Genomic DNA, 12,419 nt, shown 5'->3' with positions numbered 1-12,419 from the left:
GAGGGAACTAAGTTCCCGCAGGAGGAGGGCTCACCTCCAGGCCAGGAGAGGCGAGTCACCTGAGGATCGGGGCCACCCTATGCCTCCGGGCAGATAAAAGCCTGCCAGTCCCAGTCCCAGTTCCAGTCCCAAGTTGGGGGAGCAGCATTGTTGGTTGCTAGTTCCTGCCTGAGCTCCTGACCCGCCCTGGCTCCCGGCTTGCAAGCCTCTTCCTGACTTCACCCGACTCCCTGCCCTCACCCAGCTCCAGCTACTACGGACTGCCTCCACGTTGCACCTTTGACCACGGACCGGACTTGGACCTTGCCTCTCGGGTAACCCGTGGGATCAGCACACGAGGCAATGCTTGGCAGGAGTGGCGCATCCACCCTCGCTCACTCAGCGCACTCATTCGGTGTTCCCCGGACTCTTGCCTGGCACCCTCCAGAACTTGGCGCCCTGGCGCCCTGTGCCACTGGCCTCTGTGGGTAAGATGGGCCTGGTTGGGAGGGAGCCCACGCAGGAATCGAAGGGAGGAAGGGAGTGAGAGGGAGGCCAGGATGGATCAAGGAGAGAGAAACAGCCGAGGGGGGAAATTGGGAAGTGGGTGGGTGTGGGGGGGGGTCTGCCCCATACCTGCGCCTTGGCTGTCGTTGGTCACACAGCGGCGATGTGAAGCGTCCAGCACCAGAGGGGCAGCGCAGGAGCAGTAGTAGGAGCCAATGGTGTTGATGCAGCGCCCCCCCACGCAAGGCTCCGCCTCCTCGTCAAGGCACTCATCGTTATCTGGGGAGGGACAAGGGGGGGTCAGAGGAGCGGGGGGGGGCCTTCGTTTGCAGAATCATAGAATTGCAGAGTCGGGAAAAGGCGCCAAGGGTCATGCAACCCTCTGCAATTTAGCTAGTTCCTAAAGTTTATACGCTGCTCGACTGCAAAAACAACAGCTAATATACTGGTAGTTATCAATAATAGTTTAAAATGTTCAGAAATTTAATAGGCTTAAAACAGATTGAAACTTGCACAGAATTTCTGAACATCTGGGTTAGGCTCAGTGCTTTTTTTCTGGGGGGATGCATAGCCCTAAACATTTTGCGAATCTTTGTACTTTTGTCCATTTACTGTATTTATCCCCCGCTGAACTGAATTATAAAATGGTGATTTCCATGAGTCAAAATGAGAGTACCCCATAACATTTATTTTTTAGGGGAAAAGCACTGGTCCGCCTTCTCTAAATGGGGATGTTTCAAGCACAGCGAAGGTGGCACGGCCTGATTTCAAGAGGCAGGGAGTTCCAAAGGGTCAGGGTTAATTGATTTCTTGCCAATGTGGGCAGCCTGCGGCACCTGCAAGAGTGCCAAGTCTGCTGATGCAGCTGGTCAGGTGGGCACGTGTGGGTGCGAGGAGGGACCTGTTTACCCGTGGGGTCCCTCTGGGGCATAACTGGGGCAGAAGGGGCATGGAGGTGGACAGAGGCTCTCACCAATGCACTCCAAGTGCTGCGTCTCGTAGTAGTAGCCGTTGGGGCAGTAGCAGGCGTAGCCGGGGACCTTGTTGACGCAGACGCCCCCCTTGCACACCTGGGCGTTGAAGAGGGAGCACTCGTCCACATCTGCCCAGGACAAGGAGAGGGTCAGCGAGAGAGAGCCCCCCAGGACCAAGGGCGCCGCGCCCAGAAACCCCACTGCCTCCCAGGTGCCAAGGACAGACCCAGGAGGGTGGGCAGGGCACAGCTTCCCCCCGACAAAAGCCCCCCAAGAGCAGCAAATCTCACCTGCAAGGGAGGAGAGGCTTCCGGTGATGGGGGCAGCGAAGCCGTTGCCGTGAGGACACAGGGCCTGGTACTCAGCTGGGGGGCGGAAGGAGGAGAGGACCCGTCAGCAGAGCCCAAGGACCCTCTGCTCCTGCCCTGCTTGCAGAACCCTGCAGAAGTTCACCCCCCGCACCCTAACAGGCAGTGTTGCCTAGTGGTTGGGGTGTCAGACTAGGACATGGGTCGGCAAACTAAGGCCCGTGGGCTGGATCAGGCCCATTTGCCTTCTAAATCCATCCTGTGTGCCGAAATCTCCATTTGACTGAGCTACTCCTCCAGTTGAGCCTTTGGAAACTCCGAAGATGATTAACAACCTAAGCCTTTGATGAAGCTTCAGGCACGTTCACTCATTACACAGAGTATCCAAGCAGCAGAAGGATGAGAAATATGAGCTACATTGCTAAGAGTTTTATTTCAAACAACACAGACAGAAAAGAATACACAGCCTCTCTCTGTGAAAGGCAGAGAACAACTGGTACAAAGAAACAGGCAACCAGTAACATCATCATCCGTCTCCCGTGAGACTTCCAACAGTCTGGAATGTAAACAGAGTCTTGTGACTCCAAGCGCTGCACAGTGCGGACGGTCCAGGAATCACCGCGTGGATTGCCAGCACGTGTGTTCTTTCCCTCTCCCTCACAGGGTGGCGCCACCAGCGCCTCCTCCCTCCCTCCCTCCTCCTGACTTCTCCCCGCCCTGCCTAGAGGAGGAAGGGGGCTGGGCTTTGTTGCTGCCAGCCCCTCTCCGGAGCCCTTTTGCGTGCCGCTCATTGTCCCTCCGCCGCCGCTGCCACCAGCCCTGGCTACTTGCAAGACACAGGAGCCGAGGTTGGCTGAGCGCCCCCTCAAGCGGCCGCCATTTAAAGCAGCCCCCATGTGGAGCCCTTTCGCGCGCTGCTCATTGTCCCTCTGCCGCCGTTCATCCCCCCCAAATAGTCCATCCCCCCACAAGGTCTGAGGGACAGTGGACCAGCCCCTTGCTGAAATGTGTTGAGGACCCCTGGACTAGGACATGGGTGAGACCATGAAGCTCTCCCTGCGTGACCAGGGTCAGTGACTGCCTCAGCCTAGCCTACCTCACAAGGTTGTTGTTGTGGGGATGAAATGAGACGAGGGCTTCAATCCCCCCTCAGGCTTAGGGCTCAGTGGACCCTTCCTCACCTCTGCGAGCTCCTTACTCAGGGCAGCTGTTTACCAGCTCCATCTGGTACGCAGGATGAGACCCTCCCTGCCCGCGGACTGTCTGGCCAGAGTGGTGCATGCTCTAGTTATCTCTTGCTTGGATTACTGCAATGCGCTCTTTGTGAGGCTACCTTGGAAGGTGACCCGGAAACTGCAATTAATCCAGAACGCAACAGCTAGACTGGGGGCTGGGAGCAGCTGCCAAGACCACATAACACCGGTCTTGAAAGACCTACATTGGCTCCCAGTACGTTTCTGAGCACAATTCAAAGTGTTGGTGCTGACCTTTAAAGCCCTAAATGGCCTTGGTCCAGTAGACCTGAAGGAGCGTCTCCACCCCATCATCCAGTCCAGACCCTGAGGTCCAGCTCCGAGGGCCTTCTGGCGGTTCCCTCACTGTGAGAAACCCTGTTTAGTGAAGCTTTTAATGTTTGATGTATTACAGTATTTTAATATTTTTTTGGGAAGCTGCCCAGAGTGGCTGGGGAAGCCCACCCAGATGGGCAGGGTATAAATAAATTATTATTATTATTATTATTATTATTATTATTATTACCTGTCCCTGGGGCAGGGCAAGCCTGGATGTGACAGTCGACCCCCCAGCCGTGGCCCAGGCTGCAGCAGCACTCTTGGCGCGTGGCGTTCCAGGCCAAGACGTTCTCGCAAGCCTGCGCTGCGTTAGGGTCATAGTAGCATTCTCGCCGGACGCCCTCGCCGGTCCCGGAGGGCCAGGTCTCGGGCCGCGGAGCCTCGGGGCGGAGAGGGAAGGCCTGGGGCCGTGCTGGAAAAGGCAGAAGGGGGGAGAGTTGGAGGAGGTCCAGGAAAGAGCAGCCAGTGTGATTGAGGGGGGAAGCGACTCCCCTATGGAGAAAGGACCCCCCCCCCAGCCCAACTCAAAGCCTCTCACCGGCTCCTGGCACAGTGACACAGCGCCCGGTCATGGGGTCAAATTCTTCGCCCGCCCGGGGGCAGATGCAGAGGAAGGAGCCCTCCACATTCTCACAGGGAGCAGTGCCACACACCCCTTGCAGCATCTCACACTCGTTCATGTCTGTGGGGGGCAGCAAAGGGGGGGGGGTGATGGCGGAGGGGCTCACCGGAGACCTGTCCCCACCTGCCCGGTCCCCTCTGCCCCTTGTCCCCCACCCGGCAGCATGCCAGGTCCCCTAGGGAGGCTGCCTCTTTCCCAGGAGACCTTGGTGGAGAACGTGGGCATTGCCAACCTCCCTCCCTCGCCCCCACCACGTACCCAGGCAATGGCGCCCGTCCCTGGCGCTCTCGTAGCCCTGGTCACAGATGCACTGGAAGGAGCCGGGCAGGTTGTGGCACACAGCGTGGGCACCACAGAGGGAGCTGTTCTGGCACTCGTCCACGTCTGGAAAAAAACGGGGCAACCCACTCAGCGCTCGCTCTCTCCCTCCACCCACCGCAGGCTTGTGGGGGATGTGATATGTAAGTAGCAGTCAAGTACAACATTCCTTGTTTTCCTAGAGTGGACGTGCAGGAATGTTTGAACCAGCCAGTCAAAAACATCCTGTTTCCTCCTGGCCCGGAGTATCCTTCCTCTTGCATGTGACCTTACCTGTCCAGGTAACAAAAGGACAAGTCACGCAGCACACTCTCTCTCTTTGACTTCCTCCATCGCTGGAGCAGCTTTTTTAGCTAGAAATGCTCTGTTGGTTTTCAGTCAACACTGGGATTATCTCCATATGGGCTAGATCCACATGAATATAATTATTTGTAACCAAGTCTGCCTTCAGGGATCCAAGTGTGAACTGAATGTGTGAGTAAACTTCTTTTATATACTTGACACAAGACTGCCATGTGTTTATTCTTTTAAGAGGGATAAAAGGGAACTTACAAGGAATTTACAATTCAGTAATGAATTGTATATAATAGTGAGAGGCTCATACGAGCCTGCAACCAGTTATTTGCTGTGTATTTAAAAGGGGAATGTGAAACACTGCTAAGTTAAGGAACTTGCTAGCTCAAGTTAGGAAGGATATGAATAAAAAATATATCCTCTCCTGCCTCCCTGAACATTCCCATAGCTTGCACCCCTTTGCCAGCCTGGCCCGGGGGCAGGAGGCGCCCCCTCCCATCTGATGGGTTTGCCCCTTTGTGCACCCCCCCGTGACTCACCCACACAGTCCCCGGTGGCTGTGGCCTGGTAGCCCGTCTGGCAGCTGGCGACGCAGTGGTAGGACCCCGGGGTGTTTTCGCAGCGCTTCTCCCCACAGAGGCTCATGCCGTACTCCTGGCATTCGTTGATGTCTGAAGGAAGGCCCCATAAGTACATGTTGTGGGGCAGGGGAGGAAAGAGAGGAAGGGTGTCAAACATAAGAGTGTCAACAGAGCTTGCTGCATCAGGACAGCAGAGCAGAGTCCAGCGTCCTGATCGCAAGGGGTCAATAAATACGACCTGAGAGCAATGGGGACTCTCCCCTCTTGCAGTTTGCAGCAACTGGGACTCAGAAAAAATGGGAGGCAGAGCCATTGGTTAAAATACAATTTAAAATGCAACCTCATTTTAATAGTAGCCCATAGATCAAAACCATAAGGGGAGAGAAACATAAGGGTCAGACCGAATCCAAACCAAAGGCCAGGCGGAACAGCTCTGTCTTGCAGGCCCTGCAGAAAGATGTCAAGTCCCGCAGGGCCCTAGTCTCTTGTGACAGAGCGTTCCACCAAGTCCCGCGGGGCCAGTACTGAAAGGGCCATGGCCCTAAGTTGAGACCAGTCTAACCACCTTGTGACCTGGGCCCTCCAAAATGTTGTCATTTGTGGACCTTAAGGTCCTTCGCGGGGCAGACCAGGAGAGGCGGTCCCGTAGGTATGAGGGTCCTAGATCACAATTTATGAAATCAAAATAAAAACAATAACCCAACAATACCACCCCCCCTTGGCAGCCTCAGAAATCACAGTATCATAGTTGGAGGGGACCCCAAAGGTCCTGTAGTCCACCCCCAGCCGGCAAGGCAAGAATCTCAGCTCAAGCCTCCCAGACAGATGTCCACCCAGTGAAGCCCCAGAGCAAAAGAGAGGCTTCCAGACCCCCCCCCCAGACCCCCCACTTGGGCCCTGCAGCAACACTCACCAATGCAGTCTCCCGTGGTGCCAGCCTGGTAGCCGGCCTGGCAATCTGCCACGCAGCGGTAAGAGCCGGGCGTGTTCTCACAGCGCTGCGTCCCACAGAGGGCCGCCCCGTACTCCTGGCACTCGTCGATATCTAGGGGAGTGGGAGGTCAGGCCCAGGCCAGGGTTTCCTTGGCCCTCCCCCGTCTCCCTCTTGCTGCCCCCCGGTGCCCCTCACCTTCGCAGGAGTCCTTGTTGGTGCTGCTACGAGTGCCCGGCGGGCAGTAGCAGTCGAAAGAGCCCTCGGTGTTGGCGCAGTGGCCCCCGGCACATGCCGTGCCCGGTTGGCATTCGTCAATATCTGTGGGGAGGGAGGGAAGGGGGGTCAGCATGGCAGGGAGATGCCCACCCCCCAAGGAAGAGATCCAAGACGTGAAATTAGCTAAAATGTATAAAATAAGTAATAAAGGTTGGAAATGTAAAGGAAAAGCAAGGAACATGTTATCACATGTGGTGGGAATGTAAAAAAGTGAAAAACTTCTGGGAACGAGATGAAAAAGATGTCGAAAGATACATTTATTAAGAAACCAGAAGCATTTTTACTTGGCGCTGTAGGAGATGATAAAAATAGACAGGACTGTAAGTTGTTTTTATACGCAGTGACGGCAGCAAGAATATTATTGGCACAAAAATGGAAACAGGAAGAATTACCAACAAAAGAAGAATGGAGGATGGTGTTATGTACTGAAGTTCTCACCCTGGGCCAGCAGGGGGTACTGTAGATAGTTATGCAAATAAAGGATCGAAAAGTGAAGTTCAGTGATTGGGTAGTTTTGTATGCAAATGAAGGATCAAAAAGTGACGTTCAGTGATTGGATAGTTTTGGAACGTTGCAACAGTTACAATTGTTCTGTAGCGCTATATAAGCAGGCTGACTGAGCTCCTCAGTTTAATTCTGTTCCAGCTTACAAAATAAAGAGCTGCTTTGGAGAAATCGCTGTGTCGTCTGATATGTTCACCCACAACTTAACACTGGCGACGAGGATGGGAGCGATGGACATCAGAGCACAGCCAGATGCGGCCAGCCTCTGAACTGAGCTGAATCACTGAGCTGAATCACAGAGCGAAATCACTGAGCGAAATCACTGGACAGAACCAATTCAGAGCTGACTGTTCTGGCTAGAGCACTGTGTTCCATCCATCGCCCTTCGCTCCGGCATCGGAATCATGGCTTCACTTGTGCCTCTACCGCCGTTTGCGCCAGCCTCTGAATCATGGGACTCCGACCTCACTCGGTTTGACTGCTACCTCCAAGCCAACGAGCTGACAGAAGTATCAAAGGAACGGAAGCGGGGCCTATTCCTCAGCCTCTGTGGGCCTGAGGTGTTTGAGACGGCCCGAGCATTGGTTGCGCCTGAAGCAGTCCAGGCAACACCATGGGACACGATCCAATAAAAGCTCCGCAACCACTACGCGCCAAAGCCGTCCAAGATTGCTGCCCGCCATGCGTTCTACCACCGGAACCAGGCAGAGGGGGAATCAATCAACAACTACACCACCGCCCTGCGACAGGCTGCAATGCACTGCAAGTTCCGAGACTTAGACGATGCGCTGATGGATCGAATCATCTGCGGGGTCCGGGACATCCATCTGCAACGGCGTCTCCTCGCCAAGCCAGACCTCACGCTACAGAAAGCCATTGAGGAGGCTGTGGCCTCAGAAGCTGCTGAAGCCCAGGAGATCCACAAGTCCAGCAACCCGCGTCTTGCTAGGAAGCCAGTTCCAGTGCATCACGAAGAGGCCAGCAGTGATGAGGCATCGTCCAGTGAAGACGATGACGTGCACCAGACAAAGCGGGAGCGCAGGAAGTTCCAACAGAAGTCCTAGGGCTTGACTGGTTTGATGCCCTCGGCCTGGAAGTCACCGGCATCAACTGCATCTCTAACGCAGAGACTGAGAGTCTGGTCAAAGACTTTGCCGAGGTTTTTGATGGCACTTTGGGGCAATATACAGGTACGCCCATCTCCTTTAGCCTTGATCCACAAGTCGCCCCAATTAAGCTAAAGCCACGCCAGGTTCCCTTTGCTCTCAAGGCTAAGGTGGACGAACAACTGGACAAGCTGATCGCCCAAGGAGTTTTGGAGCTGGTTGACCACGCCAAGTGGGAAACCCCCATCGTCACGCCTGTCAAGCCAGACGGGTCAGTGAGAATCTGCGCTGACTGCAAGTGCACGATCAACAAGGCACTTCAGCAGCACGCTTATCCGGTTCCTGTTGTCCAACACCTGCTGCATTCCCTGGGTGAGGGTAAGGTCTTCGCTAAGCTGGACCTTGCCCAAGCCTATCAACAACTGCCCATCGATAATGCCACTGCTGAAGCCCAGACGATCGTCACCCACCGAGGGGCATTCCATTGCCGCCGGTTGCAGTTCGGGGTGAGTGTGGCTCCTGGCATCTTCCAAAGCCTTATGGAGCGTCTCCTGCAAGGGCTTCCGGGCGTGGTACCATATTTTGATGACGTCTTGGTGTCCGCAGACTCACACCAGCAGCTGTTCGAGCGCCTCCGTGCCATGCTGACCAGGTTCCAAGAGGCCGGGCTCAAGGTAAAGAGGGAGAAGTGCCAGATCGCCGTTCCACAGGTAGAGTTCCTGGGCTATCTTATCGATGCCTCTGGCCTTCACCTGACCACATCCAAGATCCACGCTATCCAGCAGGCCCCCACCCCAAAGAACAAGACGGAGTTGCAGGCGTTCCTGGGGCTGCTGAACTTTTATAACATGTTCCTGCCCCACAAAGCCACAGTGGCTGAGCCTCTTCACCGACTCCTTAGCACAAAGACGCCTTGGGCCTGGGGTCATCGGGAGACGGCGGCCTTCAACGCGGTCAAGGCTCTCCTTTCATCGGACCGTGTGCTGGTACAGTACAGTGAATCCAGGCCGCTGGTCCTTGCCTGCGACGCCTCACCTTTTGGCATCGGTGCTGTCCTTAGTCACCGTTTTCCAGACGGAAGAGAAGCACCGCTCGCCTACTTTTCCAGGACACTATCTCCGAGGGAACGGAATTACAGCCAGCTCAACAAGGAGGCACTGGCACTTGTGGCTGGAGTGAAGAGGTTCCATGAATACCTCTATGGCAGGACTTTCAACCTCATCACCGACCACAAGCCGCTCCTGGGCCTCCTCGCCGGTGATCGTCCAACTCCACCGGTCCTCTTGCCGCGCATGCTGCGATGGACTGTTTTCCTGGCTGCCTACCACTACGGGCTCGTCCATCGCTCGGGGAAATCGATGGGCCATGCCGACGCCCTCAGCCGTTGCCCTCTTCCAGCATTTGTGGAAGACCCGGCCCCAGCTTCATCGCTCCTCCTGATTGAGGATCTTCCGGCAGCACCTGTATCGGCTGCCACTGTGGCCTCCGCATCTGCACAGGATCGCACCATCAGCCGTGTGCTCAACTGGGTGTGGAGGGGGTGGCCACAAGGGCCTTTTGCATCGGAGTTCCAGCCCTTCGCAACCAGACAACATGAACTCTCAGCTCATCGCGGCTGTCTGCTGTGGGGAGACGGCGTCGTGATTCCCCAGGGACTCCGTCAGCGCGTCCTGGAGGCTCTGCACGTTGGCCACCCGGGAATTGTCAAAATGAAGGCGTTGGCTTGGTGTTACGTCTGGTGGCCTAACATGGACGATGCCATCACTGCCTGGGTGTCCGCCTGTCAAGCGTGCCAAGAATCGAGGCCTGCACCACCGGCAGCTAAGGGACACACCTGGGAGACGCCAAAGACACCCTGGTCGAGGGTGCACATCGATCTGGCCGGCCCCTTTCATGGCCGGACCTTTATGGTAGTGGTGGACGCCTATTCCAAATGGCTGGAGGTGGTCCTGATGCCCTCCACCACTACCAAGGCCGTCATCTGGGTGCTGTGAGGCCTGTTTGTGACGCAAGGGTGTCCTGATGTCCTGGTCTCCGACAACGGACCGCAGTTCACGTCAGGCACTTTTGAGCGGTATCTTTTGGGACTGGGCATCCGCCATGCCCTAACGGCACCATTTCATCCATCCAGCAACGGGTAAGCGGAGAGAATGGTGCGCTCAGCAAAAGAGGCACTGGCGCGCCTGGACCGGGGAGACTGGCACGAGCGGGTCACCCAATACTTGTTTGTGCAACACATCACCCCTCATGCGGCCACAGGGCGGAGTCCTGCTGAACTGCTTATGGGCCGCCGCCTCAGGTCACCGCTCGACCGGCTGCACCCGGACTTTGCCGTGGCTGAACCCCCAGGTTGTGCCAACATGCCACGGTCATTTGTTCCAGGAAACCAGGTCTTTGCCCGGAACTATGTGGGGGACATTCCTTGGGTGCCAGCTACTGTAGTGGGAGTCACTGGACCTCGCTCGTACCAGGTGGCACTCAAAGACGGACGCTTGTGGCGACGGCACATAGACCAGCTTAGGCGCAGGGTTGGGGACTTGGACACTACCGTGGTGCCCCCAACTGCGCTTGTGGCTCCAGAAGAGACACTTACAGATGGCGAGGCTCCACCTACACCTCCCTCGCAAACTGCCAGCGTGGAGCCGAACCAAGCCGCTGCAGAGGGTCTGCCAGACTTACCACAGGGTCAGACCACTCCACTTGCGGAGGCTCCATCCACAGCAGCGGATCCAGGGGATTTGGTTTCAACGCCACCTAGGTTCGCACCACAGCCTCAGCAAGAACTGTGTGGCCCTTTGGACTTGGCTACCAGTCCCCGGCGGTCTGGCAGAGTTTCCAAGCGCCCAACTTATTTAAAGGACTATGTTGTTGGATATGTATCACTGTTGGTCTAAGTATGGGAAATGTAACCGATATGCTTTTGTGCCTAACTGAACCATTACGTGTAGTGCTGTATATAAGGAAACCATTACGATTGTAACTAACGCCTTATCTCGGTGGGGAGGGGTGTTATGTAGTGAAGTTTCACCCTTGGCCAGCAGGGGGATACTGTAGATAGTTATGCAAATGAAGGATCGAAAGTGACGTTCAGTGATTGGATAGTTTTAGAAAATGGCAACAGTTACATTGTTTTGGAGCTCTATATAAGCAGGCTGACTGAGCTCCTCAGCTTAGTTCTGTTCCAGCTTACCAATAAAGAGCTGCTTTGGAAGAATTGCTGTGTCGTCTGCTATGTCAACCCACAACCCAACAGATGAAATCGATGGACTATGCAGAATGAGATAAATTTACAGGAAGGATTCGAAACCTGCGGGACCAGAGATTCTCAGAAGAACTATTTGAAAAGTAATTGTAATGAACAGATTACACTAGTAGGATTGCAAGAAGTTTTGTTAAGGAGGATTAGTTGAAATATTGCAAAAAAAGACTATGAGGAAAATTACTAGTTAATGATAATTAAGAGTAACAGAAAAATTAGGAAATACAGAAAAAGTGATAAAGACGGGAAATCACCAGAGGAGCTAACGGAAGTAAAAAATATTGTATAAGATAAGAAATTATGTTATATGAATGTTGGAAATGATATGTTAAAAAAACTAATAAATGCAGGTGAAACTCGGAAAATTAGAGTATCGTGGAAAAGTTCATTTATTTCAGTAATTCAACTTAAAAGGTGAAACTAATATATGAGATAGAAATGAAATCAGGAAAACAAGGACTGCAAATAGACCAGTACTGAGAAGTAGACGCATGCACATGTACTCAGTACTTGGATTGGGCCCCTTTTGCATCAATTACTGCCTCAGTGCGGCGTGGCATGGATGCTGTCAGCCTGTGGCACTGCTGAGGTGTTATGGAAGACCAGGAAGCCTCAATAGCAGCCTGTTTTGCTGATTTCATTTAATATTCTAATTTTCTGAGATTGTTAATTTGGGGTTTTCATCAGCTGTACGCCATGATCATCGCAATGATCACAAATCAAGGCTTGACATATCTCGCTTTGCATATTATGAGTCTATCTCATATATTAGTTTCACCTTTTAAGTTGAATCACTGAAATAAACGAACTTTTCCGCGATATTCTAATTTTCCGAGTTTCATATATATATGAAGAGATCCAAGATGGCCGCCTCCCTCCATCTCCCAGGCCGCATCTGTGCCAGCCTGCATCCCGCGCCAGGCGGCCCTCAGGTGGCCCTCGGGGTCCGGGCCCCTTACCGATGCAGGAGGCCCCGCTGGGGGCGATGGTGAAGCCCTGGGCACACAGGCAAGTGTAGGAGCCCTCGGTGTTGAGGCACTCGCCCCGCGGGAAGCAGAAGTCGCCCTCCAGGCACTCGTTGACGTCTGGGGGGCAGAGAAAGAAGCGTTGGGCGTTGGGGGTGCTCAGCCGGGGGAGGGGGAGGAGGCTCAGAGGGGGCCAGGAGCCACCTTCAAACTCCAGAAGG

General features: G+C 54.4%; 1 protein-coding gene across 2 annotated transcripts in view; it reads right to left on the bottom strand.

The window, feature by feature from the left end:
• Window positions 1–12,419, bottom strand: part of LTBP4 (latent transforming growth factor beta binding protein 4) — a gene marked incomplete at its 5' end in the record, with an annotated part of 56,783 nt that overhangs the window by 5,729 nt on the left and 38,635 nt on the right. For both annotated transcript variants that reach the window (XM_079985278.1, XM_079985279.1), the window contains 10 exons: window positions 616–765; window positions 1,460–1,588; window positions 1,751–1,825; window positions 3,527–3,751; window positions 3,878–4,021; window positions 4,220–4,345; window positions 5,113–5,244; window positions 6,068–6,199; window positions 6,284–6,406; window positions 12,193–12,318. In XM_079985278.1, coding sequence (XP_079841404.1) covers window positions 616–765; window positions 1,460–1,588; window positions 1,751–1,825; window positions 3,527–3,751; window positions 3,878–4,021; window positions 4,220–4,345; window positions 5,113–5,244; window positions 6,068–6,199; window positions 6,284–6,406; window positions 12,193–12,318 — 1,362 coding nt within the window. The remainder of the gene's footprint in view (window positions 1–615; window positions 766–1,459; window positions 1,589–1,750; window positions 1,826–3,526; window positions 3,752–3,877; window positions 4,022–4,219; window positions 4,346–5,112; window positions 5,245–6,067; window positions 6,200–6,283; window positions 6,407–12,192; window positions 12,319–12,419) is intronic.

The sequence above is a fragment of the Podarcis cretensis genome (assembly GCF_951804945.1).
Source record: "Podarcis cretensis genome assembly, chromosome: 8".
Lineage (NCBI taxonomy): Eukaryota > Metazoa > Chordata > Lepidosauria > Squamata > Lacertidae > Podarcis > Podarcis cretensis.
The sequence above is the reverse complement of the archived record's forward strand: the minus strand, read 5'-3'. Positions and strand labels throughout refer to the sequence as shown.